Source organism: Carettochelys insculpta, chromosome 8 (genome assembly GCF_033958435.1).
Source record: "Carettochelys insculpta isolate YL-2023 chromosome 8, ASM3395843v1, whole genome shotgun sequence".
NCBI lineage: Eukaryota > Metazoa > Chordata > Testudines > Carettochelyidae > Carettochelys > Carettochelys insculpta.
In genome coordinates, this window is record NC_134144.1 from 4,763,856 (window position 1) to 4,785,128 (window position 21,273).

The 21,273-nt window shown below is 50.9% G+C and overlaps 1 protein-coding gene across 3 annotated transcripts in view; it reads left to right on the top strand.

The window, feature by feature from the left end:
• Window positions 1-21,273, top strand: part of MLPH (melanophilin) — a 79,510-nt gene that overhangs the window by 38,796 nt on the left and 19,441 nt on the right. For 2 of the 3 annotated variants that reach the window (XM_075001409.1, XM_075001407.1), the window contains exons 9-13: window positions 1,203-1,423; window positions 7,380-7,463; window positions 10,343-10,543; window positions 19,810-19,965; window positions 20,724-20,816. In XM_075001409.1, coding sequence (XP_074857510.1) covers window positions 1,203-1,423; window positions 7,380-7,463; window positions 10,343-10,543; window positions 19,810-19,965; window positions 20,724-20,816 — 755 coding nt within the window. The remainder of the gene's footprint in view (window positions 1-1,202; window positions 1,424-7,379; window positions 7,464-10,342; window positions 10,544-19,809; window positions 19,966-20,723; window positions 20,817-21,273) is intronic. The other variant, XM_075001408.1, reaches the window with a different exon arrangement.

The following is a 21,273-nucleotide window of genomic DNA, read 5'->3' on the forward strand; positions in this document are numbered from 1 at the left end:
GGTTTTAAGCACCACTGAGGTGTCTGCTCTCTGAACTGTTACCTCTGGATAACAACCCTGCCTGTAGCCCTGATGAAACAGCTGTCTCTCTGCTCCTAAATGGCGCAGTTTGCTGAAGGGGAGGGATCCACATTGGCTTTGCAGCCAGCCTGGGAAAGACAACAACAGCTGTGGGTCACAGATTCTTGAGCATGTTGGTTGATCACTTGTGCTGGGAGGTTCTAACTAGGATCAAAGTGTCTCCACCTGAGAGAAACTAACAGAGAGAGGCTACATAGGCGGGGCTCTATGGTCACCGTGTGCAGCAGCCCTTAGCCCAGGGCTGGGGATCCATGCTGCATGCACAGGGTCTGCAACCAGTTGTCGGCTCTGTGAATCTTGTGTTGTTTAGTGCAACTGTGTCTGGGAGGGACCTTTTAAGGGAGCAGCTTGCTGTTGAGTCCACCCTGTGACCCTGTCTGCAGCTGTGCCTGGCACCCTTATTTTGATGTGTGCTACTTTGGCGTGTAGACGTTCCCTCGCAGCGCCTATTTCGATGTGGTGCTGCGCAACGTCGATGTTGAACATCGACGTTGCCAGCCCTGGAGGACGTGTAGATGTTATTCATCGAAATAGCCTATTTCGATGTCGCCAGATCAAAATAGGCTACTTCGGTGTAGGCTTCACGTGTAGACGTAGCCTGACTTTGTTCGTATCAGACACTGAGAGTGTGTGTTTTCTGTTGATATAACCAGATACAATGTTACTACTTCATTGCTGTAATACCTGAGTAAAGTACTTGGTTTTGCTGTATATGTTGCTGTGTGGGTTTTTTTGTTTTTTTTTTTAAAGCAAACTTTCAGAGGCGTTCTGCATAAAAAATAGTATTGTTTGGTGTTTGGTGGTCTGAAAAAGTTTAAGAAACACTGTGGTTGAGTATCTACTGCCACCGTGTGGAAAGGGACAAGCTTGACAGCTCCTCTAATGAGGCATCGTAGGTGATTTATTTAGTATGTATGTGAGCATCTGGCTGGAGCATATCTGGATTGAATCGAAGCCAGCTGAAGTCAGTGGGAGTCATTACACTGATTTCATGGGCCTTTGTGTCAGGTGGGTGGTGCTCTGGAAAGCTGTTGAGTGCTTTGTCCCTCATATTCTTGCTCTTTGTTTCCTTTCTCGCCTCTTGTCACCTATCCTTCCACGGACTTTCCCTGAAACCAAAGACGATAATCCCAACCCCGAAGCGCCAGGGACTCGAACCCGTTCCTTCCCCAAAGGCGGCCCGTGGAACGAGCGGCAACGGCCCCAGTACTCGGCAGACATGGACACCTCCGATGAGGATGTAAGGGGAGCCCAGAAGTTACCCATCTACCAGCCCCATCACGTGAAACGCAGGAACAGAGGAGTCTTTTCCCAGGAGAACGCAAACCACTCTGGAAATCAGGTAACAAGGGGATTGTAAACCCTTCCCAGTGACTGGTACGGGCTGTTCCTCGGCTGAGATGCCGCAAACGAAGTCCCTTTGGAAGATGTGTTTCGTAAATGGTGGCCCCGGTAGAGTGAAATTGTGGCCTTTTCCAGGTTGTTTCAGAGCGGGCTAGTCGCACTGATGGACAGGGCGGCGAACGCGCGCTGTGTGCAGAGGGGACGACCACGTCCATGGGGCCCCGGAGAATATGGCAGGGGGCAGGGGCAGGCACAGAAGGGGGTGGGCCCTCAAGCAAAAGGGGCGGGGCTGGGAGCAGCCAGCCCTTGCAACCACCCAGACGGAACGATGCACCTTCACCCCACAGCCCTCAGAGAATCAGCTCTGACAGCCTGTTACTCCAAGGGGTCGGCCCAGCAGCACACGGTCGTCGCAGGCACCTGCCAGGAACGCAGCAGCCTGGACTAGATACGCCAGACCAGAAAGTCCATCACTGCAGAGAGGCTCCACCAGAGGCTGGGTGGGCCGGTTTTGCAGCCCCTTTGCCTTGCTGGCAGAGTGGAAGGAGCTGTGACGGAGTCTAGGGTCTGTCTCCTCAGGTATTTTCTGGGTACCACTTCATGGGTGCCCGACACGTAGACATTCATGTCCCGTGTCCCATCACAGCCCACGTTCCTCTGGCGCATCTGGAAGGGCAGCGCCCTGGCGGGTTACCGCAGCATAACCAGGCGTGGCTCTGGACGTGCACTTTAAAGCCCTTTGACGCTCCTGACTCGTGTGCTGGGGCAGAGAGAAAATAGAAAATCCTTCTATCTCTGTGTCCTTTTCCACGTTGAATGTCGCTGTCCTTTCTTCCATCCCGGCCTCTTCACTGCCATACTTCTTCAGCTCAGGAAGAAGAGAAATTGGAGGTCTACTTCACACTCCATTTAGCTGCAGTGAAAAGCCTGGCCTGTTCCATTTATTCTATCAGCTGGCTACCATTTCCTCCGTGCTTCAGGAACAAATGAAGCCTTGGAGTGGGACAGCTGCTCACCTCTGTGACCCTCTTCTTCTTCTGCAGCTCTTGAAGTGTTCCGGCTGCCGTCCAAAATGGTCACTCTGATTTGTCATGTGCCTTTGAATGAGGCTTAGGGCAGAAGCTGCAAATGTGGGGAGGAGGGAGTTAAATTTCCCCCCCCTCACCCTCCACCCCAGGGTCTTGAAGGTTTTAAACTGATTTACTAAACTGCAGGTTGATTCCGCAGAAAACCTCCCTCATCTGCGGAACAAAAGAATGTGTTGGTGTTAGAACCAATGCGTGTGAAATTAACACACAGGCCAACAAGAGAGTTTTCAAGAAAGGATTAGAAAATGTGAATTATAAGTGCTCTTCCGTAGCAAATGTGAATTATAAGTGCTCTTCCCTAGCACTTTTCATCAGTGGATCTCTAAATGCCTTACAAAAAAAGAGGGCCGGTTCCTTATCCCCATTTTACTGATGCAAAACTGAGGCACCAAGCAACAAAGGGACTTGCTCAAAGGTCACCCAGCAGGCCAGTATCAGAGTTGGAAATAACATCCAGGTATTCTGTGTTCCAGACATGTGATTTCTTTATTAGGCCGCACGGAAGCAAATCCTGGGGTCAAAACCACAGCATTAGCTTTTAGGTAGAGCTGGCAAGAGTCTTTGACAAAACTCACGACTTTGTAGTAATTCTTATGAAAGCGCTTGTGAGATTTCTGCATCCATGAGGACTAGAAACTTTCTTTTTTTAAAAAATAAAGATTCTCACAGAATCACCTGAGGCCAGGAGGAGTCTGGGGGTTTTATGAAAAAACATGAACTACCATGAGGCATGTGAAAAGATTATAAGAGTTGGCAATAGTGGAGTCACATGTAAACCTAAGATGGTCCCTGTTTAGGGCCCATTCTTCTCCCATTGAAGTTGTTGCTCAAACTCCTGTTGGTTTCATGAAGAACAGAACAAGCTATGAGAAGAGGCAATACCTCCACTGTTGTTTTATTTTGAACAGAATATTTATCACTTCTCCACAGCTTCCCTCCAAAAGTTCCACTAGTTGGATGTGTTTCAATGGAGCTAAGTGCTCCTGGGTTTTCTCCTCAATGTTTTTCTTTGTTTTGGGATGTTGGCACAGCTAAGGGCTGACTCAAACCCCCGGACTACAGTGGGTATTGTCTCAGGTTCTGTTCAGTGGGCAGAATGCATAGTGGATGAACCAGTCTTCTGGGATGACTGCCCTGACTTAAGCCCTTGTACCCCAGGTGGAGCATAAGTCATTGTTGGGTTGGGTAAGAAGAGCACCAATACCCATCCTGTAGTCTGCTAACGGGGTGAGAGTACAATGCAGAACACCTGGCATTTACTCACACTGTCCCTTGCGGAGAAAATGAGCCTTCATCGTCCTCTTCCTCACTGCTCCAGTGGCTCCTTCGGTCTTGGCAGTCCTAGCCGCAGCAGCAGCTTCAGCAGTGGCTTCGGCGGCTCTGAGTCACCGGCATTTATTGAGGCGGGTGGAGAGGCTGGCAGACATTCTCCGTTATTTCTGAAGCCCGTTAAAGTGAGGGTTTACTGTACAGGGCAGAAATGTGACATCACATGCAAAAGCCAGTCAAAAACCCAGCAAACAAGAAGCTTGGGGATCCCTCAATTAATCAAGCAACCAATTTGTGAAAGGTTTCAGGTGTCTCCTGGAACTGCATAGGATAATTGCGGTTTTGATGGCAGATCCTCAAGGGGTCTAAATCGTCCTTTCCCCATTGATGTGACCAGCGGAGGAGCTGTCCTCTCCTGCCTTGTTTTTGTTTAAAAAAAGCAAACACAGCCCGAGTCGACTTGCTGGTGTCACGCAGCCACCACAGCAACATTACGGCTCCTAATGGAGATTGATGGAGGATGCGCCCATCTGACTCTTAACTTGGCACTCCATAGTCGAGGGTCTAATAAATTGGGCAAAGCCGAAGGACTAATCTGATTGTAGCTCCAGCCGGCGTGACAGCCTGGGCCATTTTACAGTGTGGCTCTGTGTAACCGTATTACTGCTGTAATCACACTGTGGACCCCCCAGTAATACTCAGGGCCGAATTGTGTTCTTTGTTACACTTCTGGGGCTCCCTTGTCTTATGGGGGCCGGGGCGGCTGGAGCTGAGGGTACAGTCTGACCCTTGGAAGGGTTTGCATCTGGGTGAAGCGAGTTTTAAAGGCTGGCCCAACTTTACTTCGTTTTGTGTCTAGCTGGTATTGAAACTTTCGGAGTTTGGACAGACACTCTCTGTAGGGCCCTTTCTGTGGCATTGTACAGTCCTAGGTGGGTTCTTTGCTATTTGACGTTTATAACCCAATGTGTTGCCTCATCTAGGCTGTGCCACCACTTGGCCTGTTCATACCGGGGCGTGCGGTGTTGCCTGATCCCCCCCCTCTCCAGGCAGATGGTCAAGCTGTAGCCCTCTCTTGAGTAATGAGTTACTTGAATGACCCACCCCAAGGGAAGGGCTTACATCTACTTTAACCTGTGGGCATTCGGCTTCCAGATGAACTGCAGTACCCAGGTTATCAACAGGAGGGGAACCCAACAAAGAGTAACCGAGATCACCTGTACTCTTTCTGTAACACTCCCTCTTCTCAACCAGTCCAACAACGGTACCCACCCTGCAGTCTGCTAACGGGGCAAGAATACAATGGCGAACGTCTGGCATTTGCTCACACCGTCCCTTGCGGGTAAAATGAGTGTCCATCGTCCTCTTCTTCACCATCATTTTCATCACCGGTGATCACCCCCCATCTGGGTAGCTCCCAAGGCAGGCCATTCAGAATGCACCTCTGGCTGTGTGTTGCACAGATGTCCATTGATATTCGGATGTATCTACGGAAGTTTTTTAACCTCGTTTCCTTATTTGAACTTCCGCACCCCAGTGTTTTTGAGGTGTGCTGTTCCCATTAGACCTGCTTTTTAGTTCTCCTTAACATCACTTCATCCCAGTAGTCACAGGGAGGTTACCTTGTGCATATTTTTAACATTTCATCCCAGCTACTAAGAGTCATCTTGTGGCACCTACTGAGCTTTCATGGACATTATTATCCAAACACAGCAGTTATTTCCAAACACTGAGCATATCACAAACAGGGATGCAAGCTTAGCTGGTTTAGCTTTAACTTACTTACACTAACTTCTCTTTATAATATTGCAGTTTGTATCCTACAGCCTAACTTGGCTAAGCTAAATATCTTAGCCTGTAGGTTTTCTGCATTTCAGCTTCAAACCTTAAACTCTCTCTTACCTGTCAAGTGTTAGTTTCTTGCATCTGTCTCTTTAATGGATTAATTTATTAGTGATACAACTCCAGGGCTCAGCCTGCTTATTGCCCTGGTGTGATGTAAGCACGGGGTCATGTCAAATTCAACAGTATTTACTTTAGAAGTTATTGGATTACTGCCTCTCTGTGGGTTTTAGTGCCACTAAAGGTGCTTTGTATTAAGGATGATAATTATGGTCCTCTTTGCTCTGAAGTACCCCATTTGTGACATTCATCTGCTGCGCTTACTTTGTTCTTTTAAACAGGCACAGCCACTCCAAGTTCTTGTAAGGATCTAATTAGTCATGTATTAACAAATACAAAAGCAACATGCGAAGAAAGAAGGAAGCGTTAAAAACATGCACGCATTTGGCTTTCTTGTTTCATATCCTGGCCATTCATCGGTTAATGGGATACCACTGATGAGGATGGGTTGTCACATACAGAAGATCTGTCATCCATTTACAACGGTTTTCATCCTTTCCTGCCCCCCCTCCAAAAAGCTTTTAGAAGGAAATATAATTATTTACTGAAAGCACTGCTGTCCTTTGAAATGTTCCAATTTTTTTTTTTATTAAATCAAAATTTTAATTTTGGCCTTGGAAAATCAAAAAGGGCTTGTCTTTTGATTTTTGAGTTTTCTCTCCTCTTCTCCTCCCCTTCCCCTCACCTTTTCTTCATTGGACAGATCCTTCAAAAATAAATAAATGAAAGGGAAAAACATTAGTGTTTTGAAAACCAAAAATTAACTTTTTAAATTGAAAAATTAGGAGATTTCCAAAGGAAATTCTTCTTTGTGTTTTTTTTCCATTCAAAAATATAATGGGGGGGTGGGGGGCGGAATTTGTTACTTTCTTTCAAACATTTCTGTTTCCATTGGTATATTAGAGAGGAGCTGGTGAGGTGCTAGCTGACTGAAGGACTTACCAATGGGAGGTAAAATCTGACCAACACTTGAATTTAAACTAGCCTTGAATCAGCAGCTGACTCATACTCTCGTGTAGATTAGATCGTTGCAAATAACTGTTGTTTTTTTTTTTTAATTATTCACTGGCAATTTTCTGGAAATTCAAAGTTAGACAATGGTGTGAGCCAACCCGAAAACAAACTTTTTGAATTTTTTTTGTCAAATTGAGAAGTTGAAAAAAAATTCATATCAGGTTGAACAAAATTTTGAGTTCTACCCAAAATGAAGCTTGGGCTTGATTTCAAGTGGAGATGGAAGAGGGTGACCTTTTAAATCAAGAGTAAATTTGTAAACCCAAATCATTTTAAATTGAAGAAAATCGAACCCAACATGGCCAAACAAAATATTTTAGTTTTCTTTTTTTTTCCCCCATTTTTGGTATTGTTGTTGACCGAAACAATACGGTGCAGTTGACGTGAGTTTGTGAAATGTTTTGGCCAACCCAAATTTATATTTCTCTTCCCTCAAAAGAGCTCTGTTTCAAAACTTTTGCTCGTCTACTTGTGTTCCTTTAAGCCCTTTCGAAAACCCCACCCATTGTCTTTCTACTAATGACCTATTCCATATTTCATGTTTAGCCAGTGACACTGGTGGTAGACTCTGTCCTATGCCATATTCTCCAGTCTGTTGATTAGACCAGGCCCCTACTTTGTTTTCATGCTGGTGGTGGGACCTGTCCTCTACTCTATCCCTTTCTTTCTCCTCTCCCATAGATATCTGAACTCAACAAACGCATGTCAGCCATCGAACGCATGCTGAACCGTCTGGAGGAAAGAATCATGGTGCACGCCGAAGAGGTAACAGTGCCTGAGTTGTGGGGCTGCATGCAACAGGAGAAAGCATTTTCCTTTTGCAGTGTCCTCAAACTCCTTTGAAGGAGCTTGCATTCTAGCTTCAGGAGATGTGGCCTCCCTCAGCTACCCAGGCAACAGACAATAATTCTGCCATACAGCACGGGACTTGGGGAGGAAAGGGGCTTCTGCTGGCAGACGGGATAGCTCAGAGGTGGATAGTGTCATTGGCTACACCTGCGAGTCCATCTACACTGCAGTCAGGAGGTGTGACTCTTGGTATCGTCTAGGTGCAGACTCAGGCAAGCTTGTCAAGATGCCTCTGTGCCACCTCCCTAGCTGCTGTGCCTGTTCTAGCTTGATTGAAGCTAGCTCAGGTATGTTTGCCCATGTTGGTTGCAGTATAGCCGTGCCGGAGTGAATCAAGAAGTGGGAGCCGAAAGGACAGGGATGAAGTACTTTGTTAAACTACGGGGATGTTTATTGCACCAACAGACTAACTGAATGTATAGCTCAGCTCCCCAAGGGGCTTCCGTCTGTCCCTCCCCAAATGTACACCCATGCTCATCACCTGCCACAAGCATCCGTGTCTCCAGTGCTTGCTAGGCAGCCAGAAAGAGGAACAGAACTTTCTGCCCAGGAGGTTATAGTTGGTGAGTGTGGCCCTTTCCATCAGCAGAAAGTTATGAAGTCAGCAGTGGTGCCAATAGCCACCACAGGCCCTGGGGCAAGTTGGGAGGGGGGCCCAACTCTTCTCCACCTGAAAGGGGCGGGACCAGGGGAGGAAGGGGTGGGGCTAAGGGCGTAAGGGGAGGGGCAAAGGGCAGAAAGCCTTTGGCACCACTCAGATCACGGTGCTGCCTACCGCCGCATTCCTGCAGAGCCCCGTGGAGTGGGACGGTAGTGCTGCTGCGGCGTTCCGAAGGAGCCCAGAGCTTGTCCTGCCGCGTTTGCCAAAGTTGTGAGCCCCGTCGAAACGCCAGGCCCTGGGCCACCTGCCCCCTTTGCTAACCCCTTCCCCTATCCACGAGCCTGAGGCCTAGCAAGATTTTCAAACGGCAGATGATCTGTCTCTTCAAATCTCTGATTTGAGCCTTTTAGGCCCTTGCTATTTTTCACCTTATGAACCTCATTGGAAAACTGAACCTCGGGGAAAATGAGTGGTTATCAGTGGTGTTCTGGCAGGAGCTCGAATTGGCTCCACACCAGTCAAGCCTCTGCAGGAAGAAGGCTGTTTTATTTCCACGAGTCTAAGAATGTTCCTGTCGGTGTGTCAATGCTTCCAAAAGCGACGAGAATTCCGAGGTTACGACACAGGAATCAATAGCTGCATTAAAGGATATAATCTGTGTGTTCTGAGTAGCAGATGCTAATTGAGAGGGACATTTGTCTTTTGCGTGTGATTTACCCTTGTTTCAATGGCCATCATTACACCCTCAAGGAAGATTAATTTAATTTTAAAGTCTCTTGTGACGTTGAGTTAGCTGGTGCCTGTGTCATTTTGTGCTAGTTGGAGTTTACAGTTGTGGAATATTTCCACCCTGTATTTCCTTCAGGTAGGCTCCTGTGGTTCATGGCTATAACATTTCGTGGCTCAGCAGAAGGGACAAAACCAATCACCAGGACTCGTGCAGGTCTGGCTTGGTGGGAGGGTAATTTCTCTCCAGTTAAAATTACAGATGCATTTAAGCGGAAAAGTTTTTAGCACTTGCTCCAGATCCAAACCTCATTAAAATACAAGTGTTTAGAGCCAGGATTTAAACATGGTATCTTTCTAGATCAGAGAAAACTACTTAATATTGGTCAGCTAGCTTTGCTGGGTTGGACTTTTGATTTTTGATTTTTCTTTCTCCTTGGTGGAAATTTTTTTTTTTAACACAAATTTGAATGCCAAAATATTGCGGTCAAAATCTGCAATATTTTGATTGGGAAATGCTTACAGAGTGCCTCATGGGAGTTGTAGTTTGTATTCCTTGTGGTCCTATTCTCTGCACTACGCCAGGCTTTCCCATGATGCATCCCACTCCTCTCCCTTGCAGAAGGGAAGCAGAGCCGATGGCCACGCTGCATCTGCTGACAGCATCGTGTTGCATCCAAAATAGTTGTTGGGGGTGTGTGTATGTGTGTGTGTGTTTTTTGACAAATCAAAATCTCCTGTAGAAGACAGAGGCTTTTTGCAAATAAAACGATCAGTTAAAAAACAATTTTCTGTCAAAAAAAAAAAAAGAAGGGGGGGAGCGTTTTAATGGAATTTTTTTAGCCAGCCGCATTTATTCACAGGGGTCAGTTCCTTAGGACATGCTGCTCTCAACTGATAGGCTAGTGCCTGTCCATCTCAAGATCTGATTGGTGCTTCTTAGCCTGGATTCTTAGATGGAGCTAACTTCTGTAACCTGGCTCTTATGGGCTCCGTTGGCTGCGTGAGGGTTGGCCCTAAACTGCATGAAAATTGTTGGTTCCAAAATCTGACACGGAGCCACAACACACATGAAATCTCATGGAGGTCTGTGGGCTGGAAGACTCCAGGGTCTGGTTGCTTGAGAAGATGAGCAGTAGATGGTGACTGATGATTATATAACCTGCTTTCACCTACTGTGCCTCTCTCTCCCTCTCTAGTGGTTGGATTAGGTACATATTTGTGAATCCGCATGGCCATCTCAGGTAGAGGCTTCTTCCTTTAGATCCAGAAGTCCTGGATTGGAATTCAGCTGTCAACAATCCATGCAAGAGCATTGTCTTGTGTTTGACCCAATAAATGACTGAATAAACTCTTTCTTGCATCCTTGCGGTAGCACAGAAATAGCACAGGAAGCCTAAAAGCATCAACAACATTCGAGTGGCATGAACACAACAGACTTGAGACTTGCTTGTTTTTTTCTTTCTAGTCCCCGATCCCTGACTCCCACACCGATCCTGATGTGGAAGAGGAGGAATTGAAGAAGAGGCTGGAAGAGTTAGCCAGCAACATCAGTGACAAAGGCATTTCTTCTGAGGAGGGAGAGGAGGAGGAAAGGGAGAAGGAGGAGCCGAAACCAGAAACGAGCTCCCTCAGCAGTGACCTGGCCCTGCCCAGTGATGCTCAGAAGGTAGCATGTGTCCTACCAGCTAAACCTCCGCATCATTCTCTGTGTTCCCATTTATGTTCCTACTCTGCTCTTACCATCCTTTGACTGCACTGCAGTCAGTACCACTGGCTCCTCCTGTGCCCCATTGTGGACACTCAGCGTTAGCAGTAGCTAAGATCTTTGCCTGTTCACGTTGGCTGGATGTAGGGACAATGAGATTAGAAAGGGGCTAGACCAGCTGTCCTCAGTCTTTGCCCCACCCCCAACTGCCCACCCGCACATGGTTTCCCTCTCCCGTTTAGCCATAAGAGAAGTGCCTCCTGGTCCCATGGGCCCCAAGCTGAGAACTTCTAACTCGGTAATTCACAAACCGGCCCACAGATCCCCTAGCCTGCATTTCATTCTCATAACCGGAGCCTGGAAACTGCCTGTTTTTTTTTCTCCGCCCTACGTTTCCTTGGGCCCCACAGAGCGTACTCGCATCCTACTCAACAAGGGCGTTGCTCTGGGCTGCTGAGATCAGCAAATGCTGTGCTGAAGGGCTAGTGGAGAGGGAAAAGCTGGGGGGGAGGGAGCCTGCACTTAAAGGGTGAAAATCTGGACAGTGTTGCTCAATATTGTGTGTGTGGCAGGGGGAGCCCCAGGTCCCTGGAGGCATCTCCACATGGTGTTTGTGTGATTTCTGCAGCATGAGAGCTGGTGGCTTGGGAAGGGGGAGCAGCCCTTCTTGCAAATCTAGAGGTGTTCCCTGGATAATACTGTGCCAGCTCTAGGAGCTCCTGCTCTGTACCATCAAGGGGGGATGGTTGGCAGCGAGGAGACACTGCTACAGGGCTGTGGACCAAGTTCTAGGCCAATAGTACCTGTGAGTGCTAAGTCAGGGAAGTGGCAGAGGTGGGACTGGAACCCAGGAGCTCTTGTCAGCTGGGCTGGTCCTAATCCCCTGGGCTCGAGTCTTGGTTAGCCCTGTTGCGTGAGCCCCCAACCTGCTGCCCTGGGGGGTCCTGAGCGACTCCCAGGGGTATCCCAACATTTCTCCTGTCTCCTCTTCCTGTACCAATCCTTCCCACTCGCACAAGCAGCTTTTGCCTCTGGGCTGCAACGAGGGGCAGGGCGACCCCAACATCTGGCCTCCCGTCTTGTGTCCTGCGAGGCCGGGGAACGAACTGGCGCCCTGGGACGGCCCATCGCAATGGGGCCCTCAGCATTACTCAAGGCAAATCCAGGCCCCTCCAGGTTGGCACAGACACTCCTAACGCAGAGGCTCCGCTGGGCTGTTGCACTGGGTAGAGAGAGCGTGTCCACAGAGCCGTGCCCCATATCTGCTTCCTGAAGAGCATGTGAAGGGCTGATGGTTGAGGAGCTCACCCAGCCCTTGGAGGGCATGCCTAAACTATTCCAGCTATTAGCCCCCAGAGGGAAGACCCCAGCATCCCGCCCACCCTACAGCCCCCCATGTTGGCCCTGCAGTGCGTGTGGTATAGAGCTATGTCCATGAGGAAAAGCCCCAGGCTGGTTTCCAGTAAACCCTTCCTCATCCTTTGCCATGTGTTGAACTTTCCTGGGCCGGATTTGCTTTGTTCCCCACCTAGACAGCCACTGTACTGCTCCCGGTTGGAGCCTGAACCCACCAGAGACCGACTTCTCCAGGAGTGCCCTGCTGGAGGAGAGTTATTTGCTTGGCGTTCTTGTTCAGGTGAAGGGCGAACAAAGGCCTTTGTGGCTGCTAATGCGCTAGAACACCTCCTCGCAGGAAATTCTGCGACGCAGTAGGTCTGCGTTGGCTGCTTGGGCGGTTGATGACAACCCAGCAAGGGTGGGAAGTGATTCAAATATTAATTAGAAGAAGAAAAAGCTTGTGCCGCATGTGTTCTGCTGGCCTCGCACAAGCTATTCCCTTCTTCCGAGGTGCTCCAGCAGAACAAAGCGGAGAGGTCAGCATTCCTTCGGGGTTTAATGGCGCCTTTGTCTGGGCCTCTCTGCAGCTCTTGTTGTGTGCTTTGACAGATGTCCTTTTAACGAGCGGCTTCACTCGCAAGGCGCGAGGCTGGGCCGTGCTCCACGTAACGGCTTGTGCAAAGCCGCTTTCATCTGTGTAGTCGAAGAGTCTTTTATTTCTCCACAAGGCCTTTTCATCGGAGTCCGCGAGGAAGGCACTTGGCCGCAGAGGTGCAGGTGACTCAGAGAAGGGGCGAGCGGCTGAACGGGGCGCGTGGGTCGAACGGGCGTGCGTGTTTTGGGAGCAGACCTGTGTCCCAGCCCAGGGCTAATGTTAAGTTCGAGGACAGCTGGCCTGTCCCATGATTACTGAAGGTACTCCTGGGGTGCAGCTCGCTGAGTGGCTCTGCCCGAAAACTGCTCAACAGAGTCCCAGATTCTCTCTTCGGGGGTCATCATGCACCTCCCAAACTCTCACGATGCATCTGTGCTGGCCTGGGTCCATTCACATTGATAAGAGCAACTTCAGGTCTGCTCTAACTTTGGAGACTGGCCGTGATCTCATCAGACCAACCACCAATTGCAAACTGGCAAACCCAGGCACATGCCAGCCCCGGCACGCCCCCTGTGCTGGGGAGGGGGCAGCAGGAGATGGCACAAAAGTGTGTCGCAAAGGAGTTGTCAGGGGGCAAGGGTCAGACGGAAGGTGTCCAAGCCGGAGAGACTCTGGGCTGTAGAGCAGAATTTGGCCCCATGCTTACAGTCAAGGCATCCCAGTACCCTTTGCCATACTGCTTGGTCACCAGTCAGGGCAGTAGCAGTACAAAGCCTGTGCTTTATTTTCCACTGAGGTTTGTTACAGACATTTAGAAACCTCTTCTTGTTTAAAAAGCTCTGGGCCCTGCCAGAACAAACTTGGTCTCAAGCTCCAGCATTTGGATCTGGACTCCGACACCCCAAGCTCCAGAGAGGTCTCAGTCCTGGGTGTGAGTCCATCCTTCTTCAAAACAGCAGGATCCCCCTTGCATGCGTCTCATCCGGGTTTGCATTTCAAGTATCCCTAGAGATTGGATCTGGGGTGTGTGTTCTACTCTGCCCCTGCTCGGCGGGGAGGCGTGTGAGAAGAAGGAAGTGGCTTAAAAACAAACTCCTTTGGCTGTGAAAAGCAGCTAGGAAAACACAGATTTGTGTCTCCAACCACAGGTCCACCAGAACATATCAAATGGACACAGCTAGCCGCTCCGTGCTGAGTGCCATGCCAGGCGACGTGCTTGTCTGGAGCACGACCCTGTAAACATGCTTGTTTGTCTCATTCGGTTACGGTGGTGTCTAGGAAGTTATTCCCAGAAGGGAGCAGGATGGTGTTTTTCTTCTTCCTGATTTTTAAGTGTGTAACAATACAGGGCTGACCTGGCTTGATCCAGGAACAGGTAACAAAGTACAAAGTTTATCGTACAGCTGGGGAGTATACTGAGGGGGTGGTGGGCCCTTGGATAACACCCCCCATAGGGCCCCAGGCACTGCAGGCTGGTCGCCTCTCCTGCTCCCTGACAAGCCTGGCTAAGGATTACCTGGCACAGGGCATGGTGAGCAGACAGCAGCAGGGGGTCACCTCGCCAGGTGGGGCAAGCAGCAGTCTGCTCTGCTCTCCCGGCTCACTGAGGCCCTCTGCCCAGGGGCGGCTGGGGGCCAACTCAGCTGGTGTAGCAGGCCGGGGGCGAGCGGTGGAGCGCAGCATGTGGCCACACGCTGCGTGGGAGTGCAGGGAGGAGACGGGCAAGGGAAGGCAACTCGGCTGCTGCACACACCCTGCCACAAGGAATCTCCCCCTTTCCCATTTATCGGATGAGTGACGTGGCTGCCGGGGGGCCTCCGGGAGCACAGGGCCTGGGGCAGCTTCCCCACCTCACCTTATAGCCGGGACAGCTCTGGCAGGGTTGCACTTAGGCTTTGTGCTGAAATAACGTGCTTTTTCTTATCCCCGCCGAACGGGGACGGTATTGCTGTCCAGGATCGGGTCCACCGAGCCCTGCAGCTGTATGTTGCCATTAGCGGCTAAGCACTCTCTCTCTGCAGCATGCGCTCTCGCCAGAGAGAGAGATCAGCGCGGCCCCAGGAGCCAGGCAGGGTGACGCAGGGAGAGAGGCAGAGAAAGGAGGGTTGTCAGGGCAGCCCACTGTGAGCAGCTGAGGCCTGATGAATTGGTGGAGTGGAGTGGCAGGGACCGCAGGTGGGCACGAGGGAAGGGGGCCCCTGGGAACCTGGCCTGGAAATAACAGCCGCCCCTGTCCCTGGGCTGCCTGTGGAGAAGATGATATCTCAGGTGGGGAGTAGAGGCAAGATAAGTAAACGCTCTGATGCAAATGCCAACTTCCTGGGGCGCTCCGGGGAGGGCGGCGCATTTGCACCAATTTTGTGGGTTAGGGAAGTAATGGAAACTTTTCTTCTTCGGCCACACAAGGAGGAGAGGCGTGATATTTTCAAAAGCACTTCGTATCGGCCTCGCTCTGCTCCCTTCGTATCCCACCTGAACACTTCCCCTGGGGAGCCCCTGGCAGCAAACATAAGAACGGCCAGACTGGGTCAGACTAAAGGTCCATCTAGCCCAGTAGCCTGTCTTCTGGCAGTGGCCAATGCCAGATGCCCCAGAGGGAGTGAACAAAACGGGTGGTCATTGAGTGATCCCTCTCCTGTCATCTGTTTCCAGCCTCTGACAAACATAGGCAAGGGACACCACTTCCACCCCTCCTGGCTGATGGTCATTGTTTGACCCCGATAAAGTCTTGGTCTTCACAACGTCCCCTGGTGAGGAGTCCCATGTGCTGCGTGAAGAAAAATTTCCTTGTGTTTCTTTTAAACCTGCTGCCCATTAATTTCATTTGGTGACCCCTCGTTCTTACAGGAACAAGTAAATAATAACTTATCCGCACCTGTCATGATTTTATAGCCCTCTGTTACATCCCCCCTTAGTCTCCTTTTTTCTAAGCTGCAAAGTCCCACTCTTTTAAATCTCTCTCAGTACGGCACCAGTTCCGGTGTTTGTTGCACCTTTCTGTACCTTTTCCAGTCACCTTTTTGAGATGAGGCAACCACATCTGCTTGCAGTACTCAGGATGTGGGCGTTCCCTGGATGTCTATAGAGGCAATAAGATGTTCCCTGTCTTATCGTCTCTCACTTTTTTAATGATTCCCAACATTCGGTTTGCTTTTCTGACTGCTGCTGTGCATTGAGTGGATGTTTATTTTCTGAGAAGCATCCACAAAATTTGAAACAAGCTTCTAGTATTATTCACACTTGTTCTTCATGTTGTATCCCCAGAGTTATAAGAAGCCTTACAATTGTCTTGTACTGTGCTCTAGCTGTGCCTGCTCTGCCCGCGATGGATGGTCGTGAGAGCGTGAATGAACCCATAATCTCTTGGGAGGATTGCTACTGAGAGACCGGGAATCGCGGTGCTGCTTCTCTCGCTCCCTTTTTATGTTTTCACAACCACAGTGTTACGGAAACCCCTAAGAGCAATTTGGAAAGTCCCATTTTCCTTGTTAACGGAGCTGTGTTAGCACCAGTGTCCCGTGGGCACCTGAGTGGATGCAGGCGTCATGGTTGAATGTCCTAACTCAGCTGTCCCAGGGGCTGCTTTACCTGTTGTGACCTCTTCCGTAAGCTGTGTGGATCTGCCCTGCATGGAACAAAGAGCTCCCCGAGGCTGGGCTGTAAGGAAGGGAAGGGCTGAAGCTGTGATCAGAAATCTGGTACAGCCGCTTCCATTTGGTACCACAGCCTGAGCCAGATCCTTCCCTGTTGCATTTGTATAGCTGAGCCGAGGTGTTGGGTGCTTCCAGCTGCAGAGGTGCAGGGAGCTGCAGTAATACTGTGCACCACAGCAAACAAACTAATTGGTTGCATGCTCATGTTGTGCAGCAGCTGGAAAATCCCAGCTCAGGTCCACCTCCTTGTGTGCTATCTGCTGTACCAACACCCTCCAAGGCCACAAGCTGCCCCATTGCAGCATTCGCCTGCAGTTACATGCCAGATGCTGGCTAATGGGAGCTCTTCACTGGCGGTTCGGCTCCTTTGTCACAGCTGTCCTCGGCTAAGTATGAGCCGAGATCAAAGCCGTACAGAAGAGCCACTTCCATCTGTGGCTGAGCGCCCTCAAGGAACAATGGGAGCCCTTTAATTACAGCTCCTCGTCCTCTGCCGTCCCCCGCCCCCTCCCCCCCGGTTGAGCTGTAGCGCAGGCGTGTGCGGGGGGATGCGAGTGGAACTTATTTCTCTGGCTGCGCGCGGCATCCACAGGGCACGTCGGCTCCGCTTTTGTGTGATGCCGCAGCCATGGCGCCAGGAGCCCTCAGCGCCACGGAGAGAGCTGAGGGGAGGCTGGAAGGCAGCACTCCGGGCTGGGAGATGGGGAGGAGGTGGATGACGCCTGTCAAAAACTTGGAGCCATAAGCCTCCCTGCATTTTGCAGGCAGGGTCAGGGGCAGAGGGGGCGGAGCCTGGAGGAGAGGGGGCGGAGCCTGGAGCAGAGCAGGTGGGGCGTAGCAATACACCCAGGGAGGCAAAAGCCCCTTGCTCTGAAGCTGTAAGAGTTAAAGCAAATATTTTAAACCAAGGGCCGAGACCCACCCCAGGGCCTTGAGAATGAGGTATCAGGGGAATCCCTTTCCTTCCTGCCCCACCTGTAGCCAGACATTACATAAGGCAGGTGTGGGGGTGGGGGCAGATCCAGTTAGATGTGTGTGAGAAAGGTGGAAGGCTGCTGTAGCTTACAGGGCGCGCTGACGGGGTTCAGTCCTTAGCTGGCTCCAGGCAAGGTGTGTCTGATAGATGCCAACCAGCATCCATCCCTCACTGGTACAGCTGGAGCTTTCTGTGACACCCCAGGGAACCATCCAGACTAATGAACAGCTGTGTCGCGCCTGCCGGTAACCTGGGTGCCCTTGGCCCTGCCTTGCTGCCCTGGGCTGTGGACTGCTCACAGACACTCTCTGGCATTACCCGTCACTCCCAGCTCTGCCTCTGTGCGCTGCAGCCAGCCAGTCACACCAGGGCACTTGGTGATACTGCGGGGGTGGGTGACTCCAGCGCATTCCCTGTCTTAGATTTCCTCCCAGAAACGTCTCTCGTGCACTCTGCCCATCCCTCGCCGGAATAATCTCTTGGCGGTCACTCGGTAACGAGTAGGACGCCTCCACATCGCACTCCTATCTGTGAGTCCATTGATGGCTGACCAGCCCGATTCTGGAGCCGCAGGTCTTTTCACAGAAGGGGCCGGTGCTGGTAGCTGTTGGAGGGGCATGGGGAAGTTTTTGCCGCTCTTTTCTTCCTCTCCGCCTCTGCTCGTCTGCGCTGCGGAGGGACCTGCCAAATTGTGGCTCCCCTCGTGGCTACCGCTCTCCACTGGGGACGGTCCTGGGCAAGGGTCTCCCAAGTTCAGTGGTTGCTTCTTTTGTCCCTTGTGGTGCAGTGGATCGGTGGACGGAAAGAGAGAGAGGAGAGTACATTGGGCTGCATTGGTTCCCTCCTTTTCAGTGTCAGTCCCCCATTTGGCAAACACTTCTAGCTGAGATTTGGGAGATAGGCTTTTGGGAAGGATGTTTCCTGCTGCTTTTTCCTTGCCTGGTTGGAGCGTTTCTTGTTTCTCTTCCTCCTTGATGGTTCCGTTTGCAGCTTCAGTGCAAATGAAGCAGTACACACGTGCCTGGCTTTGAGGCAGGCCCGTTTGCCAGCCTCAGTTTTGAACATTCATCAACAGCTGGGGAATCTTAGAACTTCCCGTACCAACTTGTCACGCCTATGTATCAGGACAGGTTATTACACTACTGCATGGGGCATAGACAAGGATCACTGTCACACTCGCCCACAGCTTCCAACCGACGGTGCAGCCTTGTGTCAACGTTTTACTCAACTGCGCGTTCTCAGGCTGGGAGGAGTGGGAATAAGGGACCCTTCTGGAGAGTGATTAGAATGGCAGGTTGATGTGGCGTGGATGGGCCATTCAGGAAAGGACTTGGTGCTCAGGGAGTCTCATCCACTTTAAAATATTATAACTAGACAATGAAGTGTTTAAAAGGTCTTAAAGCACATGCAGGGTCAGCTCCTCTGGTGCGTCAGCGGAGCTCTCGCTTCCTGAGCAGCACGGCCCAGTGAAAGGGGGGTCCTACGCTGGCATGGACCCGCCGTAGCTGCTTCTACACTGCCCTGTCCAACCAATTCCAAGGGAAAGAAGATATTGGCTCTGGGTCACGAGCGCACACTTGCTCTGGGTGTCCCCCATCGTCAGGAGAGGAGTCCAACTGATTTACTGGCACAGGTCTCCTATCGTGTGGCCATTGTGCGCATCTCAGTTTAAATATTAGTCACTCAGTTGAGTCTGGGGTAATGGGAGGGTCTGGATTAAAATGCCCTTCGTTCCCTGTCAACCAAACGGGCTCTGAACACAACTCTCATGCTAGTTGGTTGCACTGTGCCTGTAGCAGTCCCTAAAGCTGCAGCAAGGAAAGGATGCATTTATGAATGGAAATTCCTCTCGCAGTCAAGGAAGCCATTGTGTTTAATTTGATGGGAATTGTCAAGAAAAAGCTTTATTCAATAAACCGAAACTATACTGGTAATCCAGTTGTGTATTAAGATGGGCAAATAATGTTTCTTTAACCCTTTTGTCTAGAAAGAAACGTTTGCACAAGTCAGCCCGTGAATGCAGCATCTTCTCGGGAGGCATGCGGGAGAACTCCTACCCGAAAAATTAGTTTCCAGACATAAGGATGCTATAGACAGGGGCTGGTGCGTTAATTCCGCGTCCAGCTCCCCGAGCCCAGCAGCTCTGCTGTGACACCACATGTAGCTATTCAGCACGTCCCAACGCTGCTAACGAAGATGGGAGGAGTTCACAGCCTGGCTGCCTTTTTCCCTCTGCTTGCAAGCTTTCTTCAGCAGGCTGCAGCAGCCTGCTCTTTTTTCTGAGTGCATGGCCTGAAGATCTTTGTTCAGACGCTGATAGCATGGGGTCAGCTGCCCGACTTTTGTCCTGGTGTGTCACAGTGAGCTTTCTCCGCTTGGCCATCTCAAGAATTGCTTTTAAAAATAGCCAAGGGGTGGAAGTGGCCCTGTCATGGAGAGGCAGGAAACCTGGCAGGGGTCCAAAGGTACAGAGTGTTCCACAAAGCCAAAGTTTGTAGTTACACAGGGCTAATTTCATCAGTCCTGGAGACCCTCTGTGGTCCATGGTAACCTGAGGACGGTCTAACCATGCAAAGGAGAGCAGCCAGTGTTAGAATGGGAAGATGCTGTAGCAGACCGTGCCTGACTGCAGTGGAGTCATGCGATGGCTTTTTCCCCCACTCAGGTCTCCATGCCGGCTGGGAAGACAAACGCTCCGGGAGAAACGCTGCGGGATGGAGAGGACCGCGCGCGGCACAGCGGGACCACAGACTCGGAGCTATCAGAGCTGGAGGACAAAGTACTATCAGCAGCCGCACAGGTGCAGCGGGCCGAGAGTGAGGTACGAGCAGCCTCCCAGGGCTGTGAAACCAGGTCCTGTGGCGAGGGAGGGAGCCAGCCCAGCCAGGCTCCCTGGTGCGTTTGTTTGGACATGTGTTACTGCAATGCCCGGGGGCTGTAGTTATAGGCCAGGCCCCAGTTGTGCTAGGTGCTGTACAAACACAGCACTGGGCCAAGCAGTGAATGCTTCGTTTATTCAGTTAGCAAACACGCACTGACCGAGCATTTCCTGAACGCCGTCGGGCAGTATGAACAGTGGCGTTCGCAGCTGTGGGCACGTTACGCTCAGCGTATACCCTTAGCAATGGGGGGGGCGGCATTTGCCCAGGGCCCCCAAACTGAACAGGTCCCACCCTGCATGTGGGGGATACAAGACCATTGAGGTCCCACCTCTCTGGAGGAGCGGGCAAAAGCCGCCCAGTGGCGCTGCAGCCCTCGTGCTCCAGGTCACACCACCAATCAAATTTGGCCCATCTGTCGTCCTGCCTCTATCTGCAGAGGGGCCAAACCTGGCTGGCGCCGCAGCCCTGCCCCGCCCCCCCCAGCGTGCCGCTCCTGGAGCATAGAACCGCGGGCAGCCCTATGGAAGAGGTGCCGCTGGTGGGACAGGAGCGCACGGAGGCTTCACTCTGCTGCTCATGGGGTGTGACACGGACATGACCAGGGGATGGGTGGTGCTCGGCTCACATGGCGCATGTGCATCCATGCGACTAATCTCTGGGGCAGACCTGCAGGAAGTCGTGGCATTTTCTTTCTCAGGTTTCCGACATCGAGTCTCGAATTGCAGCTCTCAGCGCTGCTGGGCTGACAGTGAAACCAGTGGAAAAGCCCAGGAAGAAATCCAGCACGCAGGTGAGGGGGTTGGCACGCAGAGGACGTCCCCGCCCCTCTGATGTGCATGTGACATGCTGATGTCAAAGCCAGGAGGGACAGTTCTGACCCTCTGGTCCAATACCCGACTCACCTAGGACTACAGGCCACCAGTTCCGTCATCAGGCCCTTAACCCAAGTGCAGAAAGACTCTGCTTGTGAGTACTGCAGAAAGAGATCTAGGGATCATAGGAGACCACAAGCTAAACACGAGTCAACACTGTGACACCCTTACAGAAAAAGCAAACCTGATTCTGGGATGCATTAAGAGGAGTGTGGTGAGCGAGACATAAGAAGTCATTATTTTGCTCCAAATTGGGTATTATGTTCAGTTCTGGGCCCCGTATTTCCAGAAGAATGTGGAGAAATTGAAGAGCGTCCCCAGAAGAGCAACAAGAATGATTAGCAGTCTAGAGAACATGAGCTGTGAGGGAAGGCT